The sequence below is a fragment of the Castor canadensis genome, unplaced genomic scaffold (genome assembly GCF_047511655.1).
Source record: "Castor canadensis unplaced genomic scaffold, mCasCan1.hap1v2 HAP1_SCAFFOLD_136, whole genome shotgun sequence".
Taxonomy (NCBI): Eukaryota; Metazoa; Chordata; class Mammalia; order Rodentia; family Castoridae; genus Castor; species Castor canadensis.
In genome coordinates this window covers 17,186-42,662 of record NW_027395360.1, presented here as the reverse complement: position 1 = coordinate 42,662, position 25,477 = coordinate 17,186, and the positions used below count along the sequence as shown (strand labels likewise).

Sequence of the window (25,477 nt, the reverse complement as noted above, 5' to 3'; positions counted from 1 at the left end):
GGGAAAGAAGGTGGAAGGGTGAATATGTTGAAAATATTATGTACTCATGTATGAAAATGGAAAAAATGAGACCTGTTGAAACTATTCCAGGAATGGGAGGAGGGAGGATAGGAGAAATGATGGAAGGGTGAATTCAACTATGATATATTGTAAGAAATTTGTAGACTGTCACAACATATCCCCAGTACAACAATAACAAAAAGATTAAAAAATTAATTATTTAAAAAAGGAAGAAAAGGCCTAAGATGGGAACGATTTCAAGAAGCAATGTAACTCTAAGGCTGTTGTGCAGGGGGAGCCCAGCGGACTCTCTGCTACCTGAAAAGTCAATAGACCTTCAGAGAAAAACATCCAAACGACAGAATATTCACTTCTGAGAGTTATTTGATTTACTCATTTAAGATTTGACTAGAGTTGGGAATAGGGTTAGAGAAAAATATCAGTTCTAGAGATTCTAAATATGTTCTAAATTCTTTATCAACTTCAGTGATGTTGGGTTCAAGGACATCTTTGGAGATGTACAAAGGATCTCCAAGATGCATAAATTCTTCCTCATGAAGAGTCTAGAGCTCCAAATGACTTCTTAATTGTGACTTTGGCTATTTAACAAGTGGCTTATTTTTCCAGATTTACATTGTTTTGTGTAAACTAGATCAGAGGTCTGGTTTTTATGGCAGACAGTAATTAGAACAATTCATTAATTCTCAAAAGATAATCAGGAATGTCTGAATTGTATTTTACTTTATAGCCCCTGCAAAGGAAAAAGAGCATTTGATGCAATGCAACTAACAGCACTTAATAAAAATGAAAAGTTTTAAATAATAATGACATGGTGTGTCCAAATCATCCATACAATAGCATTATTTGATTATATAGGGAATGATGGAGATTTCCAAAAGGAAATAGAAATACAAGAATCCTATTTTTTATTGATAACAAGGGAGACAACTAGTCAGCTACCACAGAGGTATGTTGGAGAAGTTGCAAAGATGGATTTTAAGCCAAAGAAGATAAAGGTAAAACTATGCTTCTAGAAATTTGATGTCTCCCCTATGATTTAATGTGTTGCAGCCTAGGGGCTGGTGGAGTATGTCAAGTGGTATAGTGTCTGCCTAGCAAGTGGGAGGCCCTGAGTTCAAGCCCCAGTATTGCAAAATAAATAAATAAGTAAAAGTGTTGTAGTCCATACCAAATGTGTTCGCAAATTCAAAAATGCCCAAGTAATGATTATGAATCAGTATTTCAAGATGTCAGCAAGGAAAAGACTTTAACTAAAATTCTTATTCAGAACTACTATAGATTATATTATAATATAATATATTTATTTCTTATTATTAGTTGACACAGGGTCTCACCATGTTGCCCAGGATAGCCTCGAACTCTTGAGCTCAACCAATCCTCCTGCTTCAGCCTCCCAAGTGCTGGGATTATTGGCACCCACCACTGTGCCTGACTAATTGTCTTTTAAATGGAACTAGATAGTCTTAGAAATAACTTCATCATGAGAAGAAGAAGAAAGTATCACTAGATCCTAAGTCTGCTTTTAAGACAATAATAAATACTCTTCTCTATATAGGATAATCATTACTTGTCCCTTGTTAACACTCAGAAACTTAATAGTGAATTGGAAATGTTTCCTGTATTTGGAAACTACTATTTCCATAGCCAAAGAATTCAATTGGCAGGATTCATGGACTTGCTAGCTGTATTCATTTGTTATTATGCATAACAGCCTCCAAATTTAATGGTTTAGGACAACCACTTATTTAGCTCATGATGCAGCCAATAAGTTGGCAGCTGAGGCTGATCTAACCTGGGCTCGTGTATTGATTTGTAGTTAGCTCTACTTCCAAGGCTTGGCCGGTCCTCTTGGCTCTCCTGTGTGTAATTCCCCATCCATCAGCAAGAGAGCCAGAGCTTGAGCTTATGGTGGAGGCAGGGCTGCAAGAGGGAAAGTGGAAGCGTGCAAGGATGCTTGAGGTCTAGGCCTAAAACTGGCACAAGTTCACATCTGCTGCACTTTGTTAGCCACAGCAACAATAAGACCAGCTGAGATTCAAGATGTGGGGGAGTGGACTCTACCTCTTAATTGAGAAGATGCAAAGTTGCATTAAAAGGCTTGGATAGAGGGGAGACTGTTAATTACAACCATAACGTGATCAATCTACCTCACTAAAAACTCTTCTAGCACTTGCAGCACTTTTATTGAAGAATTTTCTATTTAAAATTTTCTATTTCACCCAGATATTTTATTCAGGAATGATTATTGAATTTCATTAACTGTCTTTTTTTGACATGTTTTGATTTGCTCATGGGTTGCAGTTTTTCTCCTGAGTCATGTGGTAGATTATCTTAATATTTTTTCCAATATCAAACATTTCCTGTTTGTCTGGAAAGAGCTTCACCTGATTGTAGTTATTGTTCTTTTTGTATTGATTATTCTTTGCTAGTATTAAGATTTTATCTCTTTATAAATGGTTGGTACTTTCCTTTTTTGTGCTACATTTGGTAGACTTTGGTGTTAGAGTTATAACTGTCTGTTAGAGTGAAACTTCCATTATAACAGAACGTTATTCCAAAGAACATTTTTCTGCACATTGCTAAAGTCTCTATGGATTTAAATTCTACAATCCCTTTATTACTTACTGAGTGACCTACTCTGGTTCCTCCAAGTTTTCAAACTTCTTCAAGACTCCAAACATATCTTTTAAAAATTTGTGGCAAACAATTTCTTAAGTAACCCCCACTGACCCCCACTTTGTTGCTTTTTTATGCCCTTGGGTAATTCCCTCACCTTGAATGTGACCCTACCTCTTGATTGGAGGAGACACATTATCTATAGATTTGATAGAGTTATTCTTTTAATTCTATCTGCACCTTGAAAAATAGTATTAAGATATAGAAGGACTGTTTATGACCAATAGGATATCACAAGATGACGGGATGTCACTTCCATGATTAGGTTACAAGTGACTTCTGTCTTCTTAATAGACTCTCTAAATTTTACTTGCAGAATCCAAAGGACCCAGCTATATTACAACTGGATTACTGACCCTCAGAAACTGGGGTAAACAATGTGCATTGTTTGGGGCCATTAATCTTGTGGTAATCTGTTATCCAGTAATAGGTAAGTAATGTACATTGAATCATAGATTCTCAGGATGTGAAGAACCTAAAAAACTCCATCCAGTTCAACCTTCTACTCTCATGTGAATCTCTTCAAAGTGCCTATCTAGCTTATGTTTAAGTGTCTGAAATGAAAGCACAAGGCCCTAAGTTTAAACTCCAGTACTGTAAAAAAAGTCTCAAATTATAAAAGTCACTAACATAAAGAGCAGTTCATGTTTCATAAATTATAATTTTCAGGAAGGCATCTATTTCAATAAATTAAATATTTTATCCAGAGGTCATATCTTTACCTAGATATCATGCCTACTTCTTCCACATAATAAACCTGAAATTATTTGAAGATAGTTATCCTATTAATCCTGAATCTTCTATTCTTATTCACTATACTGAAGCCATGAACACTGTGAAAATAGGAGCCAGCCCTATATTCTTTTTATATCCTGTGCCCTGACTGTGACAGCCACCGACAGAAAGGAAATGTTTAACAAATGCTGGTGAAATAAAATTGAGTTATCAATGTTGCATATTCTTAGTTCTTCAAAAACCCTGTACCCAATATGGTCATATGACCTCCCTCATCATCCTTGTCCCTGCTTTCTTGCCAAGGTTTCTGTAAGTGACACTTAACGATTGGTTTAAGTAGTAAAAGGAGTGTGACACTGTTTCTTAGAGTAACTGGTAAGCACAAGATTGAAATACCTGATCACTCATTTTGAGTTCACTGTCAATGAAAACTCTTCTTGTTTCTTCTTGATATGAATTGTGCCAAGTCTTATTGCTCTTTTATCACATTTACCCTGCTGAATTTCAGCTTGTTCCATGTGTTCTACCAGACCATGAAGCTGAAGTCTTCTTGGGTACTAATTTTATCATCTAAAGTAGTCTCCCTTGCTCCTAACTGCACATTACCTACAGAACCAATAGAATTATTTTTGTAATTATACTTACACTTTCAGTACTGTCAGTAAGATATGCAAAGGAAAATCTATTTTGGGGGCCTCCCTCACAAAGCAGCCAGAGTGTCCTATGTAAAACTTGAATCAGATTGACACCCCTTTCCTCACAACTTTTTAATGGCTTTGGATTTTTTAGAATACAAATTTCTTACCATGGTCCACAAGCTTCTACACCATTAGGCCTCTGCACACCTCTCAGCACACTGAAGATTGTCATTTCATTGTGATTCTTTTGAAGGTAATCTGTTGGTTTTGGAAGGAAGTGTTTAAAATTTCTTCCTTCCTCCCTCCCTCCCTCCCTCCCTCCCTTCCTTCCTTCCTTCTTTTCCTTTCTTTCTTACAGGATCTCGCAATGTAGTCCAAGCTGGGCTGGAACTAATGATGCCCCTGCCTAAGTCTCCTGAGTGCTGGGATTATAGGCATGGCCACAACACTTAGCTCTTAAAGATTTCTTTGTTTTTGATTTTCTGATATTTTACTCTGATTTTTCGAGGTATATTTCTTGGTATTTGTATTGTTTGAGATTGATTGGGTTCCTTGACTCTGTAGGTTTGGGTCTTTCATTAGTTCTAGAAAATTCTCAGCCTTTATGTTTTCAAGTATTTCCTCTGTGCTTTCCAGAATTAAATTTATGTCAGATTAGTTTTTCTCACACTTTTCTCTAATTACCTTCATTTCCCTCTTTATTTTCCAGTCCTGTGTGTTCCCATACAACACTCAGGATAATTTCTCCCAACTGTATTCTATTTCACTAATGCAGTTTTCAGCTTAATGCAATTTCAGCTTAATCAATTTATTCACTGATTTTTTAAAATTTCAGCTATCATATTTTTAGTTTTTTTGTTTTTAACAAATCAACTTTGCAATGTTTTATAGCTTCCTGTTTCCTACAGGTCTCTTCAACCTCATTGTTTATTTACTGTAACAAAGTCAGCAGAGTTCTTTCATTTCTTTCTTTGTCTTTCCTATTTTTTTTGAGACCAGATCTTGCCATGTTGCCCAGGTTGGCCGTGAACTCCTGGGCTCAGCAATCTTCCTGCCTCAGTCTCTTAGTATCCAGGACTACAGAAGTGAACCACTGCGCCTGACTCGGCATAGTTCTTCATTGCCTGCTTTGATATCTTTGTGGGTCCATTTGTTCATTGTTTCTGCTGGTTCTTACCTGGGGGTCTAGTTTCCTTATATTCGTGCTTCTCTTTGTATATAGCATGTTTATATTTGAGAAAATATTTGTGGAAACAATTTAAGGCCCATGGATGAAAGCCCACTAAACTACAGAGAGAATTTTTATTTGCTTCTGCTGAGCTTCCTCCTTAAAGCAAGCTTAAATCTTTGGGTAGCAAGTACATCACAGACATTAATTTTCTTCCGACTATTTCTTTTCAGAGCAGGCAGCCCTGTAGAGGGGAGCTTCCAAAATACTCTGGGGAGAGGCTTCTGTGAGATTTTTCACTTGATACCATCTCCCTTGTGCAGCAAGACCATTAAAACAAAACATGACTTTACCCAGATTAGCGAATGCATTCAGGGAAAAACACTTTCTCCACCCATGTCCCCTCTGTGTTCCCATTCACCTTCCAGAGTTCTCATCTTCCCTTCACCTTTGGCCTTTTCAAACTGTCTTGGTATCTCATTGTTGATGTAGAAAGATGTTTCTTTTATGTGTTTTGGTTGGTTTTAGCAAGATGATTTATTGAAATACAAAAACTATTTCAAATCCTCATTCTTTTATTTGGTAGCTGTGTGACTTTGGACGAGTTGTTTAAACTCCATGTGCCTCAATTTTCTTGTCCATTAAGTGGGGATAATATAGTACCTATATTACAGAATTACATGTGAAGAATAGTGTATCAAAAGCATAAATAAATGTTAATTATTATTAGTCACATCTCATTTATTTCCATTAGACCACTTACCATCATCAAAAATTATCTTGTTTTTTAAATCGCCATTTCTTTTCTAGTAGAACATAAGCTTTGTGTTTTATTTACTAGGTAAATTAATATAATTATTAGATTAATGAATGTATTCAATATTTTCACTTTAAAGGCATCATCTTTGACTCAATCTCAACAATTCACAAATTGAAAACAGATCAGTTTATGTGACAAAGTGATCAAACTAAAGTCTATTATACAGCATGTTCTTTTTTAAAAATTACAGTAAAAATTTCTCTAAGTCCAAGATAAGTGAAGGAATAGCTAGATTGAATTTAATAATTTATTTGCCTAGATACTGAATATGCAGCAAATTATTCGTGTTTTAGAATACCCCTTTCAAAAGTTAAAATTCAAGATGTCTTAGTTCAAATATTTCCATATGTACTCAATTTACCCAGTAGCTCAGTCTTTCATCACTTATCATGATTCTAGAGACTCTTTCTTCTATGGAACCATTGCTCCATCTCCAGGGACTCCGTGTGTAAAGTGTGAAATTTCTCACATGACAATCTTTTGATGAAGCTGCTGCATTATGCATTCCATTTGGTGCCAGTGAAGGAGTGAGATGCAGACATGTCTGATTGCGAATGCCTCATCTTGGATGTTGATGCCACTTGGTGTCATTTGGTAGCTGAAAACTTCCCTATCACCTGTCTTCTCTTAACTCAGAATCTTTGAAGAATATGGCTCATATTACACACAACATTGGGTTTATCTTAAGAAATGCTCCTCCCTCTGAATCAGAGATGACATCTCTGCTCTGTTCTCTGTGGGGAGATCAGACAGTGATTTCTCTGCATAGAGTTCAGGAAGCTCTTCCTCTAGGAAGCTCACCTCTACTTTTCTTTAGCTTTCAAATAAGCAAACACCTAATCACCTTAACAACAACTTAATGCCAGGTGTGTTGGTGTATATCTGTAATCCCAGCTGCTAGGGAAGCAGAGATAAGAGGATTGTGGTTTGAGGTGAGCCTGAACCAAAGTTAGCAGCAAGACACTGTTTCAAAACAAGGCCGGTATGGTGGTACATGCCATCCTCCCAGCTCTTTAGGGTGCAGAGCTAGGAGGATGGTGGTTGGAATCAGTCCCATGTAAAAGTGCAAGACCCTGCCTGAAAAACAAACTAATAGGACTGGGGTGTGGCTCGTGGTAGAACACTTGTGTAGTAAGTGGGAGGTGCTGAATTTAATCCCCAGTCCTGAAAAAAACTTGGTAACCATAGTTAAGTTAATCTTAATATAAAACTTACATTTTTTTCTGCTTACAGAACATATAGACCTTTTCAAAGTGAAATCTAAATGTCTCTATGTATTTGTTACAGAATACCCAGCTTTATGCAAGCGTGTTTCTCTGCATTTTATGCATATTAGATTTTTATAAATTAAGTCATAGTCAAGTGCACTAAGGGAAGTTTGCATTAAAAAAAATCCTGAGGTGAATTATCTTGGAAAATATAGAATGAAGAGAAAGAGTAGGAGGAAATGACATTCTATAGGTAGAAAGGGCAAAATTGTGGAAAAAATTTCCTGAAATAACATGTCACATACATCTAACAAGTGATAAATAATGAGTCATATACATATCAACACTGTTGTAGTACAGGGTCCTCCTGGGGATTTTCATAGAAAACAAATGGAATTGCAATTTTCATAAATCTCAATTTCCTTTATAGCAATGTCATCTTAAAGTTTTGACTAAAAAATGGAAATAGAAAGAAATAGTCTTTAATGCTAGCTGTGTCTAAGTGAGAAGGTTATCAAGAAGATATGGGAGAGCTAAGCACTGGTGGCCCACACCTGTAATCTCAGCTACTCAGGAGGCTAAGATCAGAAGGATGGTGGTTTGAAGCCAGCACGGGCAAATAGTTCATGAGACCCTGTACTGTAAAACCCTTCACAAAAAAGGGCTGGTGAAGTGGCTCAATGTGAAGGCCCTGAGTTCAAACCCTGATAACACACAAAGAAAATATGGGAGAAGAAAAGCAAAGACGATGCTGGGCTGGGGGTGTGGCTCAGTGGTAGAGACTTGCCTAGCATGGCCAGGCCCTGGGTTCTATTCCATTCCAATCCAGACACTTATTGTGATAGAGCATCATCAACTGGATTGCAGTAAGGAAGTAAGGTTTAGTTTTATTAAGAACTCTGAGAGTCATCTAGGAGATGAGTTTGGAAAAAAATTAATTAGAGACACAGAATCCCACTAAAGAGTTAATGAAGTAGTTAAGGCAAGAAAAATGATAGGAACATAATGTGGGGGAAGAAATGGAGAATTATTTGGGAGGTCATGGTGATAGTGGAACTCACAGGTTTCTGAATTGTACAGTGGTGGGCTTTCCTGATAGGGAAGACAGGATGAAGGGTAAGTTGATGGCAAAGGAAGTGGAATGGATTTAGGAGTAAAGATGTTGAGTTACAGCACAGTCATCCTATGAAGATCCAGGTGGAGTTTTCCGTATAGGGATTGGATATGAAGATCTGGAGCCAAGAAAAAAGAACAGGACAGAAACTATTTAGGAATAGGGGGAGAGGGGAAAAGGAGAATATTGGAGGAGGTGAATTCAACTATGATATATTGTAAGAATGTTTATAAATGCCACAATGTACCCTCAGTACAACAATAATAATAAAAACAATAAAATGAATCTTAAAATTAAAAAAAATTGCCACTTGTTGTGGTAACCATGCAGATGTATGAGATGGCTCAGGAAGATCAGTGAGTGAAAAAGAGGAGCAAAAGCAGAACTATGGGAGGTTGAGAAGGAAGAAAAGCTTAAAGGGAAAGCCAAGCAGGAAAATGTAAGTCCTCAGAACTCTAAGGAGCAAATGCACCAAAGGAGAATAATGTTTTGGGGAAGAGAAAATGTCAACAATAGCAGACGATAGAGGGAAGAGCGGCATAATTAAATTCTGAAAGTTTTTCAACTGGATTTGACAAATTAGAAGGCCAACCTACTATTGGTATAGCTTGGCCACAAAGGAACCTTCTCCAGGGTATTGAAGAAGTGCATTCGATTCAAATTCCTTTCCCTTCCCCCTCCACCTTGTCAGGCCTTCTAAGCCATCCTGACTCACTCCACACTTCTACTGTGTTGTCTAGAGTGGGTTTCTTAACACTAAGGTGCTTCCATCTCAAAGCAGAAAAAAGAGCTGGATGTGTAGGAAAACTGAAAGAGGAAAGGAATTACATTATAGTTGTTTAAATACAGCCAAAAGTCAAGCCCAAATTCCAAAGGAGTTCAAGCTAGAGCTACAGACTGAAGATGTGGGGTTGAGATGACTGGAGTAGAGAGGCAGCAGACTGCAATGCAAAGAGAGAAGTTAGAGGATTTAGTAGAGCTCTAGGATAATTTCCATTTCTCCTTTATGGTCTTGTGGGTGAGTCAGGCTGGCCAGGGCACAATAGTAAAGTGAAGAAATTGTAAAGTGACTTTAGAGAAATTTGTCATGAAAGAAAAAAAAATAAGCATTTGTTTACCTTGGAGTTTTTGTAAAACAAAGTATGCCTAAGATGATTTGCTTCTTAAATTTAGGACTCATTTCACATTTAAAATGCTAGAATTGTGACACTAACATAACAAGTATAACATTTGTTCTTCATAAAGTCTGTCATTAATTGGACTAATTGCTAGAAAACATATTTTAGCCTCAAAGGTGATTAAAAAATAATAACTTTTTACCTCTCTCTTATTTTTAGTTTTATTTCTATGGGGAAAGGCTAAAGGACCTCAAGAGTGGTGTGAAATGGAGGGCTATGTGCAAGACGTCTGAGGAGAAAGTTTAAGCATTCTGAAGTTACTGCCTTAGATTTTTCATAACCTGGTAAAAAATCTCTCTTTTTAGTTATTTCCATTGCTTAAAGTCATTTCTGCCAGGTATAGACACTGGTGACTTTGGGTGTAGTCACCTTTTCAATTAGTCTATGTTTGTATTTTATTTAAACATATTTATAAAGTATATTTATTTTGCTTATCACCCCAAATCCCAGATCTCAGCATTTCAAATGTGTGTTCTAATTTTAGCAAGCAAATGATCTTTGTGCATACTTTATCTTAAAAAATTGATTGCCATATTGATTTCAATTGCACTGTTTCCCCAAGTTCTGCAAATGATCTTTTCCTCCCAGCAGCTGATGGTCAGACCTTGTTCGTTTCTGATAGCTTGAATCCACTGGTCTGATTAGTTCTGGCAAGTCAGAGGGCACATTCCCAGGAGTAGTCCTGTTTGTTATTCCTTATTTTTCTAAGTCTTAGAGAGTTGCAAAGAGAAATGAAATTTCCTTGAAAATACATCTTTTCCTAAAAAGAATAAAGACTAAAAATCACATTGATATTGTCTAGTGTTGGCCATGATATCTGTCAGATCTCTTTAAAAGTAATTAGGTCAAACCACTTTAAGTGAAAATGAGAATTTCTTGGTCCTCATAACTGAAAGTCTGAGGTTGGTGCTTCAATGCTGTCATGAAAGCCATGTCTCTCCACGTCTCAGCTCCACTTTCTTCTGTGTTGCTTCATTCCTGGCATGCCATGAAAATGCCAAAGTACCAGGTTTCTATCAGTTTCTGAAGTTCAGAAAATAGTGAGTATTGCTTTGTAATTTTTCTGGAAAATTCCTTACAGCTAAATTTTATTTAAGGTGTCTGAGGAAGGTGTTCATCCCTAATACAACCACTGAGTCTAAGAGACTGAATCATGTTGACAGACCAGGCTTACCCAGGGTGCCTACTCCTGGAAGTGGGCTAACTGTGAGGTCAGCCACATGGACAGTAGCACTAACAAGTGTGCTACAATCCTGTGTTAGGGTGAAGGGTTTATTATGGGTCAGCTCAAGTTGCACTTTCTCACCAAACCCTTGCACATGGGTTAAAGTGGATCCCTTTTGACCTAACAGTAGAACCTATTCTTGACCAAGAGAAAGAATCAGGTCCTATGGAAGCAATCTCCTTTGGTGTGGCCCTCTGAGAATAAGCAGCTGATATGCTTTCGCTCCTCCCCAGGGGACCCCTTTTTCTTGTCTTTTCCTGCTTTCCACTTCCTGTCTTCCATTCCTTCTGCTTTCTGGTTGACTGCTCACCTCTGTGCTTACAGTAGCCTCTTTACATCAGTAGCTACTGTCTTCTACCTACTCTTGCTTCACCTGGGCACAGCAAATTTTTATTTCACATTCCTCCAAGGAGAGATGAAATGGAAAAGATGAAGAAGACACTCTTCCTAAGTCCCTGGCATATTTGATGTTTAACTTGGCTTGCAGAACTAAATACAGGTTGCATTATTTCCAGGGCCCTTTGTGCAAAATCTATTAAGAATTTCATGTGAGCAATACATTAAACAAAGGATGGGGCCCTTCTGGGGCTGGGCTCTCTGCAACTGCACAAGACCAACATCCTGGGCAGAACTCTTGGCTTCCTTCCTCACTGTTCTCCTCAAACATTCCTTCTTTGTCACTTGCCATGCTGTTAGAGGAGGCACCTTATCTCCAAGGCCAGGAGGGTGGATTAAACCAAGAGAGGGTCCCTATTGCCTTTGTCAACAACTGGATTATTCATGAACACATGCTACAGTTCTGAACAAGGGGTCTGCTTCACCTTTTATGAAGAGAGACCCATGAGAAGAAACACTTCTATTTCCTCTAGATATTATTATCCATGCACTGGTGCCTGGCACTGCGAACGCCACTCTCTTAAAGACAGAAGAGTAGAAAGAGAGAAGGACCCATCAATGAGTTGTTGAATTAAATAGCCATGAAGCCCTCCTACTGACAGTTCTTAGAATGTGAAATAGTAAATGTGTCTTATTATTTAAACCAATCAGGTGGTTTTCTTTAACTTATAGCCAAAAGCAGCTCTATTAATAAACCTTTGTAGTCAAAGAATTTTTTTTACTTACATACTTTCAAAAAATTTTTTGTCTATATTCTGCATATGAATGAGAACATAAAATATTTGTATTTCTCAGTGTGGCTTATTTCACTTAACATGAAGAAAAGAAATTCTTAAAAATAAATTTCTTACATACAACTGAGGAAGGATGAACAGTCAGTAATGCAAAGTGTGGAGCAGCACAGGAGGGCCAGGCTTCCTTTTGTTTTTTTTTTTTTAATTATTTTTGAAGGTACTGGGGTTTAAACTCAGGGCCTCACACTTGCTAGGCAGGTGCTCTACCACTTGAGCCATTCTACCAGTCCTGGGTCAGGTTTCCTGAAGGAATTTTTTCCCTCTTAAAGAAAGAGGCCTATCACATACTGTTCACTTTCTTGCTCCCTATCATGATATAAGGAAATTTTAGAAACAGCAAGGGAAGTAATAAAACATATTAAATGATAAGCAAACTCAGATTCCAGAAAGTTCTAACAATAGAAAATTTGGCTTATAAAGGGTTCCTGATGGTAACGTGTGAGTAAGGGCTACCAAACGAGAAGTAGAAACAATGAGCCCTTGGATGTGCTTTTTTGGGTTCATCTTTGAAATGACTGCTGTAATCAACTTATATCTAGCTTCTAGAATATAGTAGCAAAATAGAAATAAACACATCCTTTCTTGTGATTTTGCCAAACAGATATGTTCTAAAACTATTTTTATGGTCAGGACTGTGTCTATTGTAAGTAATAGGAAAAGTAACTCAAGTTGACTTAAGCTTACATTATCAGTGACTGCAAGGGAGACTGGATTCTGGGCCAGCTGGATCCAGTCTCAAAGTAATTAAGGATTTTCCTTCTCTGTCTCTTGGCTCTGTCCATCTCTTACAGATACATTATTCTTGTTGGTCAGGTCTCCTTAAATGTCCCATCCTGGCACCAGAAGTAGTTCATCAACCCCAGTCACCTAGACAGAGCAAAAGCCACTCTCAAGGAGAATATGGGTTTTGTCTCAGGAAGAGGAACAAGATTCAGAGTAGGCACAAGTAAAAAGTGACTACTATATTACAAATAAAAGCAACTAAATATTACAACTATTGTGCAAAGAATTAGAGTTGAAATTTTAGATTATCAATAGCAAGTGATTCTGGGAAAGGCAAATGTTATTCAAAAGTCAAAGAATATTGAATCCAATGGTTATTTACTTTGAAGTAAAGATTTTTTTTCTTAATGTAGTCATTGAATTTTGAGAATTGGGTTAAGATTTTAATCTTTTGTCTAATCATTCAAAAAACTAATTCTATTTCTAGCTTAAGAATTCACACATGTCTAAACTTCAAATGTAAATAGAAAAAGGAATGTAATTGAAACTAGAGACATTGTGTGTATTACCCAATCAAAAGGACGACACATTAGAGTAACAAAGCAAGATTCCTGGGTGAAACTATCTATTATGCTCCATCCAAGCGGCAATTAAAAGGTCCATTGTAAAATCACATCACTTTGATTGTGTTCATACCAACATTTCTGACTGCTCATCAGAAAAGACAATTTATAGAGTGACATCATGGATCAAAAGGCAACAGCAAGCTTCATCCTTTATCCTATCAGCTTGTATTAAAATCTTCAAGTTATAAGACCTTATACACACTGATACAGGCAAAATTCCAAAAAGGTGCTCCCTGTAAAAGGGAAGGCAAGTTCCAACTTCTAAACTTTGTATTTAATGTAAGTTCAGGGATTCTCTTTTTTTAAGGTCAGCTCTCCAGAGCTGCATGAATTCGAGATTGCCTCATTTTCCTTGGCATAAAGACAAAGACATTAGTTTCTTGTTCCAAAATAACAAGACATTAATAGAGGTACCTTGAAAACATTGAGGTAATTTATAGATACTATGTAATTGTAAGACACTATGTTATTCTAAAGGCTGAAGAAAAATTAGTTATTTAAGAGGAGGTTTATCTGAGTCAAAATTATGGCATGGCTTTGCAAGGAGAAGGTTTCTTGTGCCTCAGTCCAAATTCCTTTTTAAGTTATCACCAGATGAGTTATACAATGTTATAGTCAATGCTATGGGAAATCCTGGAATGGGAGTGAAGGTGTTGATCAAATGAAGACATCTAAAAAAATCTAAGTCACTCAATATCATCTTTTTACATGCTATCAAGCAGGCAGAATCCATCATCACAATGCATAATGTTACTAAGAGAAATACTATGTGAGACCTAAATTGACTGCAGATGGTTTTTCCTTATAAGGAAGAAGTAGCATAATTCATATAAGTAAAGAACTAAATCTCTACACTGCTCCTTTTTCTTCACAGAGACTGTAGAGGAGGGGAGTTGAGACCTGGAGCAAAGACCCATTGTTTCTAGAGTCTTTGGCCATTAAGGATACTGAATTGGGAGATAGTGGTTAGAAAGAGTAGATGTATTCTCTCCAACCCCATCACCAGTAGGAAGAACAGTTGTTACTGTTTTAATTGTTGGGGTGCCAAAGTTGAAGGCAGAGCAAAAGCTGGGTGACTTGGTGGGAATCTACAGCAGGTAAAAAGGCCAAGGGTATTCAGAAGAGAGCTTAGCTATAAGTAGTCTTCCCTCATCTAAGGGGAGATGCTCCCAGACCCACATGGGGTGCCTGAAACTATGGATAGTACCATGCCCTGATAATAAACACTGTGATACAACAGTTGTTCTGATAAACTTGACCACTACTAAGTGAATAATGGGCAGGTAGCATTATAGCATGGATGCATTAGACAAAGGGCTGATCCTCATCTCAGGCTGGATGGAGCAGTAGAGTGTAGGATTTCATCACACTACTCAAAATTGCATGCAATTTAAAATGCAAATTTTTTAATTATGAAAATTTTCATTTAATATTTTTAGATTGTGGTTGTTCATGGAAAACTGAAGCCACAGAAAAGTGAAACTATGGGTAAGTGGGAGCTACTATATTTTAAGTTGTCTGCCCTAGAAATTAGTGATGTGAACTTCTTGCTGTTCCTATGAATCTTTATAAAATTTTGCTATACATTAAAGGCACTTATTTGTTTAGAGGAAGAGTGTGTTCAAGGAAAACAGCTTGAGTTCCACATATAGTGGATTGTAGTGTGAATCAGAGAAATGGAGATAAGATGTTGGTGAGATGAAAATTCTATAGGACAAGAATTCAGAGTTACAACTATAGCCCCAGGCCAGCACAGAAATCCCGGGGAAGAAATGGAATGGGGTTGCATAATATCTGAGTGACTAGCATAACAATAGTTACTAACATATATTCAAAGATTTGCTTGTACCAGGCCCTGAACTAAGAGTTTACACATACTCTCTAATACATTTCTCACAATAATTCTGTGTGTTTTCATTACTTTCCCTCTGAGATGAACAGACATTAAATAACTTGCCTAAGGTCATGCATGGCAAAGCTAAATTGTGAACAGATAACTGAACAGCACAAAAGCCTGTTTCTTAAGCATGACTTTTTTTTTATTCATATGTGCATACAAGGCTTGGGTCATTTATCCCCCCTGCCCCCACCCCCTCCCTTACCACCCACTCCACCCCCTCCCTCTCCCCCTTACCCCCTCAATACCCAGCAGAAACTATTTTGCCCTTAGTGCTAATTTTGTTGTAGACAGAGTATAAGTCATAATAGGAAGGAACAAGGGTTTTTGCTGTTAAGCATGACTTTGTATTCTTGTCTTGTGGTATCTGTGGGGGATTGGTTTCAGGACACTAGCAAAACCCCAAATCTATGGATATACAAGTCTCTTATATAAAATGTCATGGTATTTTATATGACCTATTCACATTCTTTTGTATACTTTAAATCATATCTAGATTACTTATGATACCTAATGCAATGTAAATGTTGTATAGATTTTTTTTGACTCAGGGTCACAATATGTAGCCCATGCTGACCTCAAAATCACCATCCCCCTGCCTCAGCCTCTCATGTTGGGACTACAGTCATAAGCCACTGCACCCAAAGCTAGTTGTATGTAAATAATTATTATAGCATATTATTTATGAAACAATTACAAGAGAAAAGTCTGTAGATGTTCAGCACAGATGAAATTAAAGAAATATTTTTGATTGCTCCCACAGATGGGAACCCACAAGTATGGAGGACTGACTGTACTACCTTTGCAAGAACTGATGGGAGCAACACAGTTACTGGCTGACCTTTACTGATATGCATTCCATTTCTTTAGTATAAGTAATTAATAATTGATTTTAAATGAAGCCCCAAATTCCTAGATATTTGTTTTAGTGTTAAAAGAAATCACTATTATCAATAACAGTTATTGATTACCTAATTAGTGTGTAGTGAAGGAAAAGAATTATATTACCCAATTACTAGCCTTATGAACATTATGGTGAATAATGATAAGCATTAATATAGAAATAAAAGCAATGTATGAAATTCTCAGCTGGAAGCCAAAAGGCTCAGCTAATGTGGAATATTGTAAAAGTTATGGAGTGGAAAAGATACTATGGGGATCCTCGATCAGTTCCTCAAAACTGTGTGAGTTTGAGCAAGTGTCCTATCCTCTCTCCATCACAGCTGCCTCATTGGCAATACAGGGATGGTGAGAGAAACGGCTTTATGCGCTACAGCACCGTCAAGAGCATTGAGCAAGTTGACAAATGGAAAATTTGCTTCACAAACTGCAAAGAGTTATATAAACTACAGTTATTTCTTTTTGAATTTTACTGGAAACATGATTGTCCTCCAGATATTTAAAAATGGACTATCCCACATACAAGGACAAATGCCACAAAGTAAGACTGTACTAAGTGTGTCCAAAAAAGTCATCTATTGTTCTGAACAACAGCTTTTTATCCTGCAACTCATCTGTTCATGCTGGGAGAATTATTGGCAGGTGAACAGGAACAATTGTAATGGGGAATACTGGTGACAGTGAGAAGAGAAAGGGCAAACACAGTCAATCAAACCCTATTTTCTCTCTCATACCATCCCCTCCTCTGCTGTGTATGGCAACTGCTGCAGTAACCCTTTTCTTCACTCCATCACCACTGCCTTACTTCACTCCATCATCACTGCCTCTTGATTAGACATCAAAATGGCCCATCATCAATCAATCCATTTCCCACCACACCAACACAGTTTTCTTTCTAAAATGCAGATGTGATTGTGCCACCCTCCAGCTTCAATCCCCAGAGAGATTGTAAAGTTTCAGCTCATCAGAACCCTCCATGAACAGCTTTTCCCTCTTTCCAATTCTCCAGGTGTATTCTGTACTCCAGTGTGACTCTGCCCTGCAGCTCTTTGAATAGGCCATGATCAATTTCACTGCCACACCTTGTCAATTGCCTTCCTCTTGTTCTTCTGATGATTTTTCACACATTCTCCAAGACTCAGCCTTATACCAGTCTTTTCTTTCCCATCTGTTCCCATCCCACACCCAGAGGGAGCGTTCAGGATTGTCACCCATCCATTATGCATGCTCCTTTCATAGCATTTTCCACAGGAAGTATAATTATTTATCTTTCTGTCTTTCTCACTGGACTGTGAACTTCTTGAAGTTAGGAACTTCTTTACACCTGCATCTCTAGCACCCAGTACCTAATATCTCCTTAATAAACATTGAAAGAATGAACATATTAATACTGATTTAAAAGTTTCCCATATTAGAAAAGTTTCAAAAATGACTGAATAGCAATATATTTATAGAAGTATAGCTTACTTGTAATTTTCTGTCTTATGTACACAGCATGGAAAAATTTTAAATTGTGGTAACCGAAGTCATAGTCATTTAAAAGAGGTGTCACTAGCAAAATGGATCCTGTGCTTAGAAAAATTGAAGAGTGCAGTGATTAACAGAAAAATTCCACCCAGACATTTCTTTACCCTCATTTTCATGTCAAATGATTTTCTGTTGGAATTTGCAGTAAAGTTGTAACTCTATTAGCTATGATATTACTGTCTGATTCCATCTGGATTAAGACAAAGTAAAAAATCTGTAGCAGTGAAAACCTGAAGAAGTAAAAGGAGCAAAGAAAATGGAATGTTTCTGTATGAGAAACACTAAAGGAAGAAATCCAGTGCCTGGAGGCTGTTGCCTGGTAAAAGCATTTGTCAAACTGTGGGTATAAGCCAAAAACATCTCATTTATAGTAGGTAAGGGTAGAAGAGGTCAGTATGGAACATAACTATTTTAACTACTTTTTCTATGTAAAGACAAATAAATATCACAGGGCTCCATAAAAAGTGTATGAAATGCATTCATCAGATACTTAGCCTTTGGGAAGCCACTATTTACGCTAGGCTTAGTGATTACATTGGCAGAGGGAAGGGGGAAAATGACACCCTAATTGGTCTGCCTTTCTTGATCAGTGAGATATTTTTTTTAATGGGAGCTGGTAGCCTTTTTCCCTACTCCTATTTTTTTCCTTTTTAGAGGCTTCCTTAAGTAGCATATATCTTTTAAGAGTATGGGAAAAATCTTGCTTTCTTGTGAAGACTGGGCTTATTGCTCTGTTTAAAAGTACCTGTAGATAAAAGGTTGAGGCAGCATGATGTCTCTCCCTTTTTACCAACTCTTTTAGTACTTTACCTGTGTCCTCATCATCCCCAAACTGGATCATTGCAACTGCTTCAGACATCTCCCAGCCCCTTCGTTCACCTTTTGTTCCAGCCTTTGCTGAGCCACTCAGTTCTGCACAGGTTTACCTTGTGGCACATGGTGCACCCAGCATATGTCACTTAAGGCCCTGGAGCTTCTCAGACACCTCCATGTGAGTGCCAGAGGCACCTGCTGGTCTTTTTGTTTGCAGCCCATAAGTGTGGTTCATGGGGGCAGGGTAATAAAATGTTCCTCCCCTCAGATCTATCCACCTGAGGAGTGGAAGTGAGAAGTATTTTGACGCTCTGCACTTATTTAGTCCATTCATGACAATCCAGCTTTGTTTTTTAAGTTATAAAGAATCTCTCTAAATTATAATAGTATCAGTGTCTTTAGTTTGACTGTTATGAATTCTCCCCTTCCCTTTCTCCTGCACTTCTCCCTAAGGGCCATTGAAGTTCTCAGATACTTAAATACCATCCTGGCATCTTTCTCCTTCCTAGGTGGGGGCATTTTCTTTTGTGTTTCCTAAAGCAATAATTGAGAATGTAGTAATAGTAAGAGAGTGTAGGAAAAATTACAAAGAGAAAAATATGCCTCAATATACCACAAAAAATCTCTTTCAGGTCTGTCCCCTCTTCCCAGTCTTCATACTATCATTGACTAGCACCATTCTTACCATACTAGTCATCCACAAACGAACCAACATGGCTTCTAACTTATTGCCTCTGATAACCAGTCTGAACTTAACTTCTCTTTAATCCAACTGTACTTAAAGTGAGCACCAACATCTCTTGAAGTGAAGGAGGTTCGTAAGGTACAAAAATGGAGGTAATATTGGGAGGGAAAATGGATACTAAGGAATAGCTATTGAAGCTTGCCACCCTGATATCCTCTCCTAAATATTCCTCATGTGACACCTGGTAACAAAACCAATGCTTAGTTCAAAAATGTAAAGTTGCTATTGGGCACAAGATAAGCTACACTCCCCAATTTCCCCGCAGTTAGGTTGGGGCAACTGACTGTGTTCTAGATGGTGGAATGTGAGCAGAAGTGATTTACACCACTGGGAGGCTCAGTCTCTGGAACCTCCCATGTGCCACCCTCCATTCACTCCCTTCCTTCTGCAGTATCCTTGGAAGTCACCTGTAGAAGACCATACCAACAGAGGGAATGAGGTAGGCCTGGAATGATTGGGTAAAGACGAATCTCACATTCTCTCCCCACTCTCACACATCGAATTGGGATGTGAGTGAATGATAAGTTTTTATTGTGTTAAGCCTCTGTGAGTTGGAGACTGTTAATACCAGTCAGTGTTATTTACCCTAACACATCCCTCTATTGTACATGGTAGTCCTCTTGCCTAAAATGCATGCTCTCTTTTGTCTGTTTTTTTGTAATTGAAATCTTACCAGTGTCTAAAGATCCAACTAAAGTCCTGCCTGATCTATGAACTTTTTAATGAGCACTAGAGCTCATGACGTCCTTCTTTCTTCATCTCCCAAGGTACTTGGTGTTCTTTTTGTATCTTCAATATGCACTGCTTTACTTTGTAATTTGACTTTCAATACATATTTCTTTATTTGCTTAAATAGATTATAATTCCCAACTGGAAAAAAACTATTATTATTTTTATTGTTATTATTAAGTCCTCAAAGCAATTATCACCAACCCTTATAGGTGACACACCAGGAATGAAAAGTCAAAAGTCATTGAAGGCTCATAAATGTCCTAAAAATATCATAGTACTATTGTATCTATTGCTGAAAAGTCATAGTAATAATTCAATGGTAGGATGTCTGTATTTGAACCATGTTGGAACAGAAGAAAATATTTATTTCTAGAATAGAATTGGTCTCATGTGTACTAAATGAAAAATATTTTTACTGTGTCATTTACAGTGTAAAGAAGATTAGGCACCTTTACTACTACTCAAGATATCTTGATTATGTTAAGTATAAATGATGAGAAAATTAAGTCAGACTTAGGGAATTTATAACTTTAGATTACATAGTTATAATTCATGAAACGTAGAATCAATACTATAGATTTTTGTCTTGATAAGCTATCTCCTAGGCTCTGTCTTCAAAATATCTATCTTCCTCCAGACTTGCACTCTTTCACCAATAAAGCAAACTCATATTTCCTCTACGTCATCTTGTTGCAGAAGAAAAAGTTACTTACAATTGCATTTTTTAGTTTTGAGTATGGAACATAGCTCTACTTTGAAACATTCCTCTCTCTTGGCTTCCTTGTCATTGTTCTTTTGTGATTACCCTCCCACCTTCCTGGCCACTTTGTCCATTTTGGCAGACTCCTCTTAGTCTATCCCCCTGTTACATATTTTTAAAAGGTGGCACAGCTCTCACCTTTCAATATCAATACTCCATTTCATAACTGGGTAATCCAATCCACTCTTTTGTCTTTTTTATCAACTATATGCATAGGATTACCAAAATGAAATGACATCAAGTAAACTGAAAAGCTATATTTTATTTAAAGATATGAAGAAATGTGAATTAAATTCAGAGAGGAACACACTCTTATGAGTAAGGAGAAACCTGAGGCTGCTTTCTATCCCTAGGATAATTTGTATGTGGCAGAGGAGCAGATATAATACTGTCAAAATTTTGCTGCACAAGATGAAATGAGTCTTTTTTTTGGCACTACTGGAGTTTGAAATCAGGGCTTCATGCTTGCTAGATAGGTGCTCTGTCACCTGAGCCATTCCACCAACCCCTTTTTTGTGTGCTGTGTATTTTTAAGATAGTGTCTTCTGAGCTATTTGCCTGGGCTGGCCTCAAACTGTGATCCTCCTGATCTATGCCTCCCTAGTAGCTAGGATTTTTCAGGCATGAGCCACCACACCTGGCTTGTCATAGATACTTTATTATAAGTTTGTTGTTATTTAGAAAATAGATTACAGTTATCTTCACTGAGATTGAACTGACAATCTGTACATAAAGTTGTGAAAGACTGACATCTTAACTTCATGGTGTTTTCCAATTCTTGAATAAGAAATATTTTAAATTTGTATAAATCTTCTTGGATTTCCTTCCTCAGTTCTTAGAGTTTTTTAATATTAGATACTGGGATATTTCACTCATTTTTTCACCTGTATTTAATTTTTTGCTAATCTTGGACATAGCATTTTTAAATTCTACTTATTTGGTAATATATGTATATAGGAATTGACTCATGTCATCAGTGAATAATTGTGGTTTTATTTTTTCCTTTAAAATATGTATAACTTCTATTTCCTTTCCTGTATTATTGCATTAGCTACAGTTTCTAGAAAAATGTTCAGTGAGAGTGGTCAAAGAGGACATCGTTTCTATTCTATCTTAAAGGAATATGTCCAATTTCTCACCCTTAATAACAGTTTGCTGAGCGTTTTTATCATTAATAGATCTTGTATATTGTCAAGTAAATTCTCTGCTGAATTGTATGATCAACTGACATGATCATACAGTTTTGTCTCTTTAGCTTATTGATGTGGAGAATTATTTTGCAGGATTTTAGAATATGAGCCAGTCTTACACACTTGAAATACATTTCAGTCATAATGTTTGATTCTTTTCATATATCATTAGATTTGATTCCTATTTTGTTGTGGAAACTTGCATATATGTTCATGAGTAATATTTGCATATAGTTTTCCTTTTTTGTAATGTCTATATCTAGTTTTGTATTGGGTAAGCTGACCTCAGACAATGCTTAATTATTGAGTTTTATTATTTGCCTAATGTCCATTGAATCAGTAGTAATGTGCTTTCTTCCATTTCTCGTACTATGTCCCTTTTCTTTTCTTCCTTGATAAGTTTGGCTAGGTGTCTATCAACCTACTGATCTTTCAAAACAACAGTTTTTGTTTTGTTGATTTTTTAGTGTATTTTGCTTTCAATTTACTGATTTCTGCTCTACTTTTTAACATTTCTTTACTTCTGCTTGCTTCCAGATTAAATTGATCAACTTTATCTACTGTCTTAGTGGGAATTAGATTATTGATTCCAGATATTTTTCTTTTATAACATTTTTACAGCCTCCTGAAGGAAATTTTATTTTATTATTTATTTTTAAAATTTAAAAATTAACTAACATGTTCTAATATGCTATAAATTTCCCAGTCACTACTTTCACTGCATCCCACAAGTTTGATAAGCTGTATTTTAATTTTCATTTACTTAAAATATCTTGAAATTTCTCTCAAGGCTCCTTCTTTGCCTATGTGTTACTTAGATGGGTGTCACTTAATTTTCAAATATTTGTGGAATTTTCTAGCTATCTTATTGCTTGCTTGTTTAATTGCTTAGTAATTTGGTCACAAATTACCACATATATGACTTCTATTCTTTTAAATTTGTTCAGATTTGCTCTGTCTTGATGAATGTTCCATGTGAGCTTGAGAAGAATGTGTATTTTGATGGCACATTATTTTATTCTATAAATTATTTTCACTTATGGTGTTGAACATGCTGTTTGGTCTATTCTTCCATGCACTTTTGTATTGCAAACCACATTGTTTCATCTCTTCCAGAACTCTTCACTACTTCCTGGTCCCCTTCCCATAGTGGCCTCTGCCAGTTTAGGATTACCATATACACTCCTCTACAGTGAGCACATCAACCACATTCTAGTATTAGGTTTCCTTTCCTTTCTCTATTCTTGCTGGGCATGTTCTTCTCTTAGTGCATGACCTATGTCCAATAATATTACTGTATTTGTTTTAGGTCTATAATCTGCATAGGAAGGAGAACATGCAATTTTTGGACTTCTGAGCCTGGCTAACTTCTCTTAAGATGATGTTTTCCAGTTCCATCCATTTGTACTTCTGAATAACAAAATTGCATTCTTCTTCAAGGCTGAGTAAAATCCCATTGTGTACAAATACCACATTTTCTTAATCCATTCATCAGTAGTGGGGTACCTTGGCTATTTCCATAGCTTGGCTATTATAAATAGTGCTGCAGTAAACATGAGTGTGCAGGTGCCTTTGTAATAACCTGATTTGCATTCCTTTAGGTATATCCTGAAGAGTGGGATTGCTGGATCATATGGCAGATCTAGGTTTAGTTTTATAAGAAATCTCCATATTGTTTTCCAAAATGGTTGTACTAGCTTACATTCCCACTAGCAGTGTATGAGGGTTCCTGTTTCCTGCACCCTCACCAATATTTGTTGGTGGTGTTCTTGATGCTAGCTATTCTAACAAGAGTGAGGTGGAATTTTAGTGTGGTTTTGATTTGCATTTCCTTTATGGCCAGGGATGGTGAACATTTTTTCATGTGTTCTGGCCACTTGGACTTCTTCCTTTGAAAAAGTTCTTGCTTCCAGAGTATTCCCTGCTCTTTCCTGTACTAACTGCAAGGTTTTGGTCTGATATTATGGTCCTTAATCCACTTTGAGTTGATACTAGTACAGGCTGACAGGCATGGATCTAGTTTCAGTTTTCTGCAGGCAGATAACCACTTTTTCCAGCAACATTTGTTGAAGAGACTATCTTTCTATAATCATATGTTTTGGGCACTTTTGTAAAAAAATATAAGGTGGATGTAGCTGTATGGATTCATATCTGGGTCTTCCATTCTGTTCCACTGGTCTTCATATCTATTTTTGTGCCAGTACCATGCTGTTTTTATTGCTATGGCTCTGTAGTATAGTTTGAAGTCAGGTATTGTGATACATCCAGCTTTACTCTTTTTGCTCAGTATTGCCTTGACTATTTGCAGCCTTTTGTGTTTCCTAACGAACTTTAGGGTAGTTTTTTTCAATCTCTGTGATGAATGTCATTGGGATTTTGATAGGAATTGTGTTGAATATGGGATTGTTTTTGGTAGTATAGCCATTTTTTCTTTCTGCCAATCCATGAGCATGGGAGATCTTTCTACTTTCTGTAGTCTTCCTTGGTCTCTTTTTTCAGTGGTTTGTAGTTCTTCTTGTAGAGGTCATTCACATCCTTGTTAAGGTTTTTCCTAGGTATTGGATTTTTATTAAGGGTATTGTAAATGGAATTGTTTTCCTATATGCTTTCTCACTTTGTTCATTGTTGGTATATAGAAAGCTTCTAGTCAAGATAGTAACCACCATCACATTAGAAGCAGATAAAATTCAAAGACTGACCCTTAAGTCTACCTTTAATTGCACCTAACAGCCATGAAAATCCTGTGTGGCACAGCCAGCAAGGCAATTCTGACCCTGGGGAAAAAAAGGTCTCTGACTTTTTCTCTTTTTTTTTTCTTTCTTTCTCCCAACAAGCCAAAGACAGAGCATCAATCAGAATCAAACTCTGTGATATCCTGGACTCCTAGCCTGTGGAACTCCTCCCTATGCTACACCACACTGAAAAAAGCGGCACCATTTCTCCCCACCAACCGGCTCCAAAGCTGCTTGCATAAAACTGTAGAATGAACAGATGAGCATCACGTACCATGTGCAACTTCCCTACCCATCACCCACAAAAATCATCCAGTGCAGTCCCTTGCAGACTGAATGCCCCCCCAGCAAAAGAGAAAAATATAAACAGCAAACTGTAACCTAATACTGACAACAGAGGTGGGGATGGAGCAAGGAGCCAAACTCTCAGTGCCAAACTCTCAGTGAGGAAATGTGGGTAAAGCAATGAAGGCTGAGAACAGGCATTGGGCAACAGGCCAACCTCCCAAACAGGGCAAGTTGTGGATCCCAGAGCTGATCTTTGGAACAAAGGGCAGCATTCAAAACTAAATTGCCCCACCTTGCTGTGGAAAGAGCTGACGAACAGGGCTGCAGGTGAAGGACAACACAACTGCTGCCTGGTTAAAACAACAGCTCTGAACATCCTGCATAAACTGTCAGAGTTACCTCACCTCACGAATCCAACTGACATTGTGGACAGAAGGACCAAATACTACTCACAAGCCAGTAACCTGGTGAGAGCACATCAGAGCTTCCACTTGTATGCCAATACCAGGACTGGACACCTAAGAAATAACTCCCGAACTTATACCAAAAGACTGAACATTCTGTGGTTCCT

The 25,477-nt window shown here is 37.2% G+C and overlaps 1 protein-coding gene across 1 annotated transcript in view; it reads left to right on the top strand.

Moving 5' to 3' along the window:
• LOC141420337 (uncharacterized) overlaps window positions 1-25,477 on the top strand; it is a 71,209-nt gene that overhangs the window by 29,391 nt on the left and 16,341 nt on the right. The window contains exons 2-3 of the mRNA XM_074064602.1: window positions 18,449-18,637; window positions 19,499-19,643. Of these exons, the coding sequence (XP_073920703.1) occupies window positions 18,449-18,637; window positions 19,499-19,643 (334 nt within the window). The remainder of the gene's footprint in view (window positions 1-18,448; window positions 18,638-19,498; window positions 19,644-25,477) is intronic.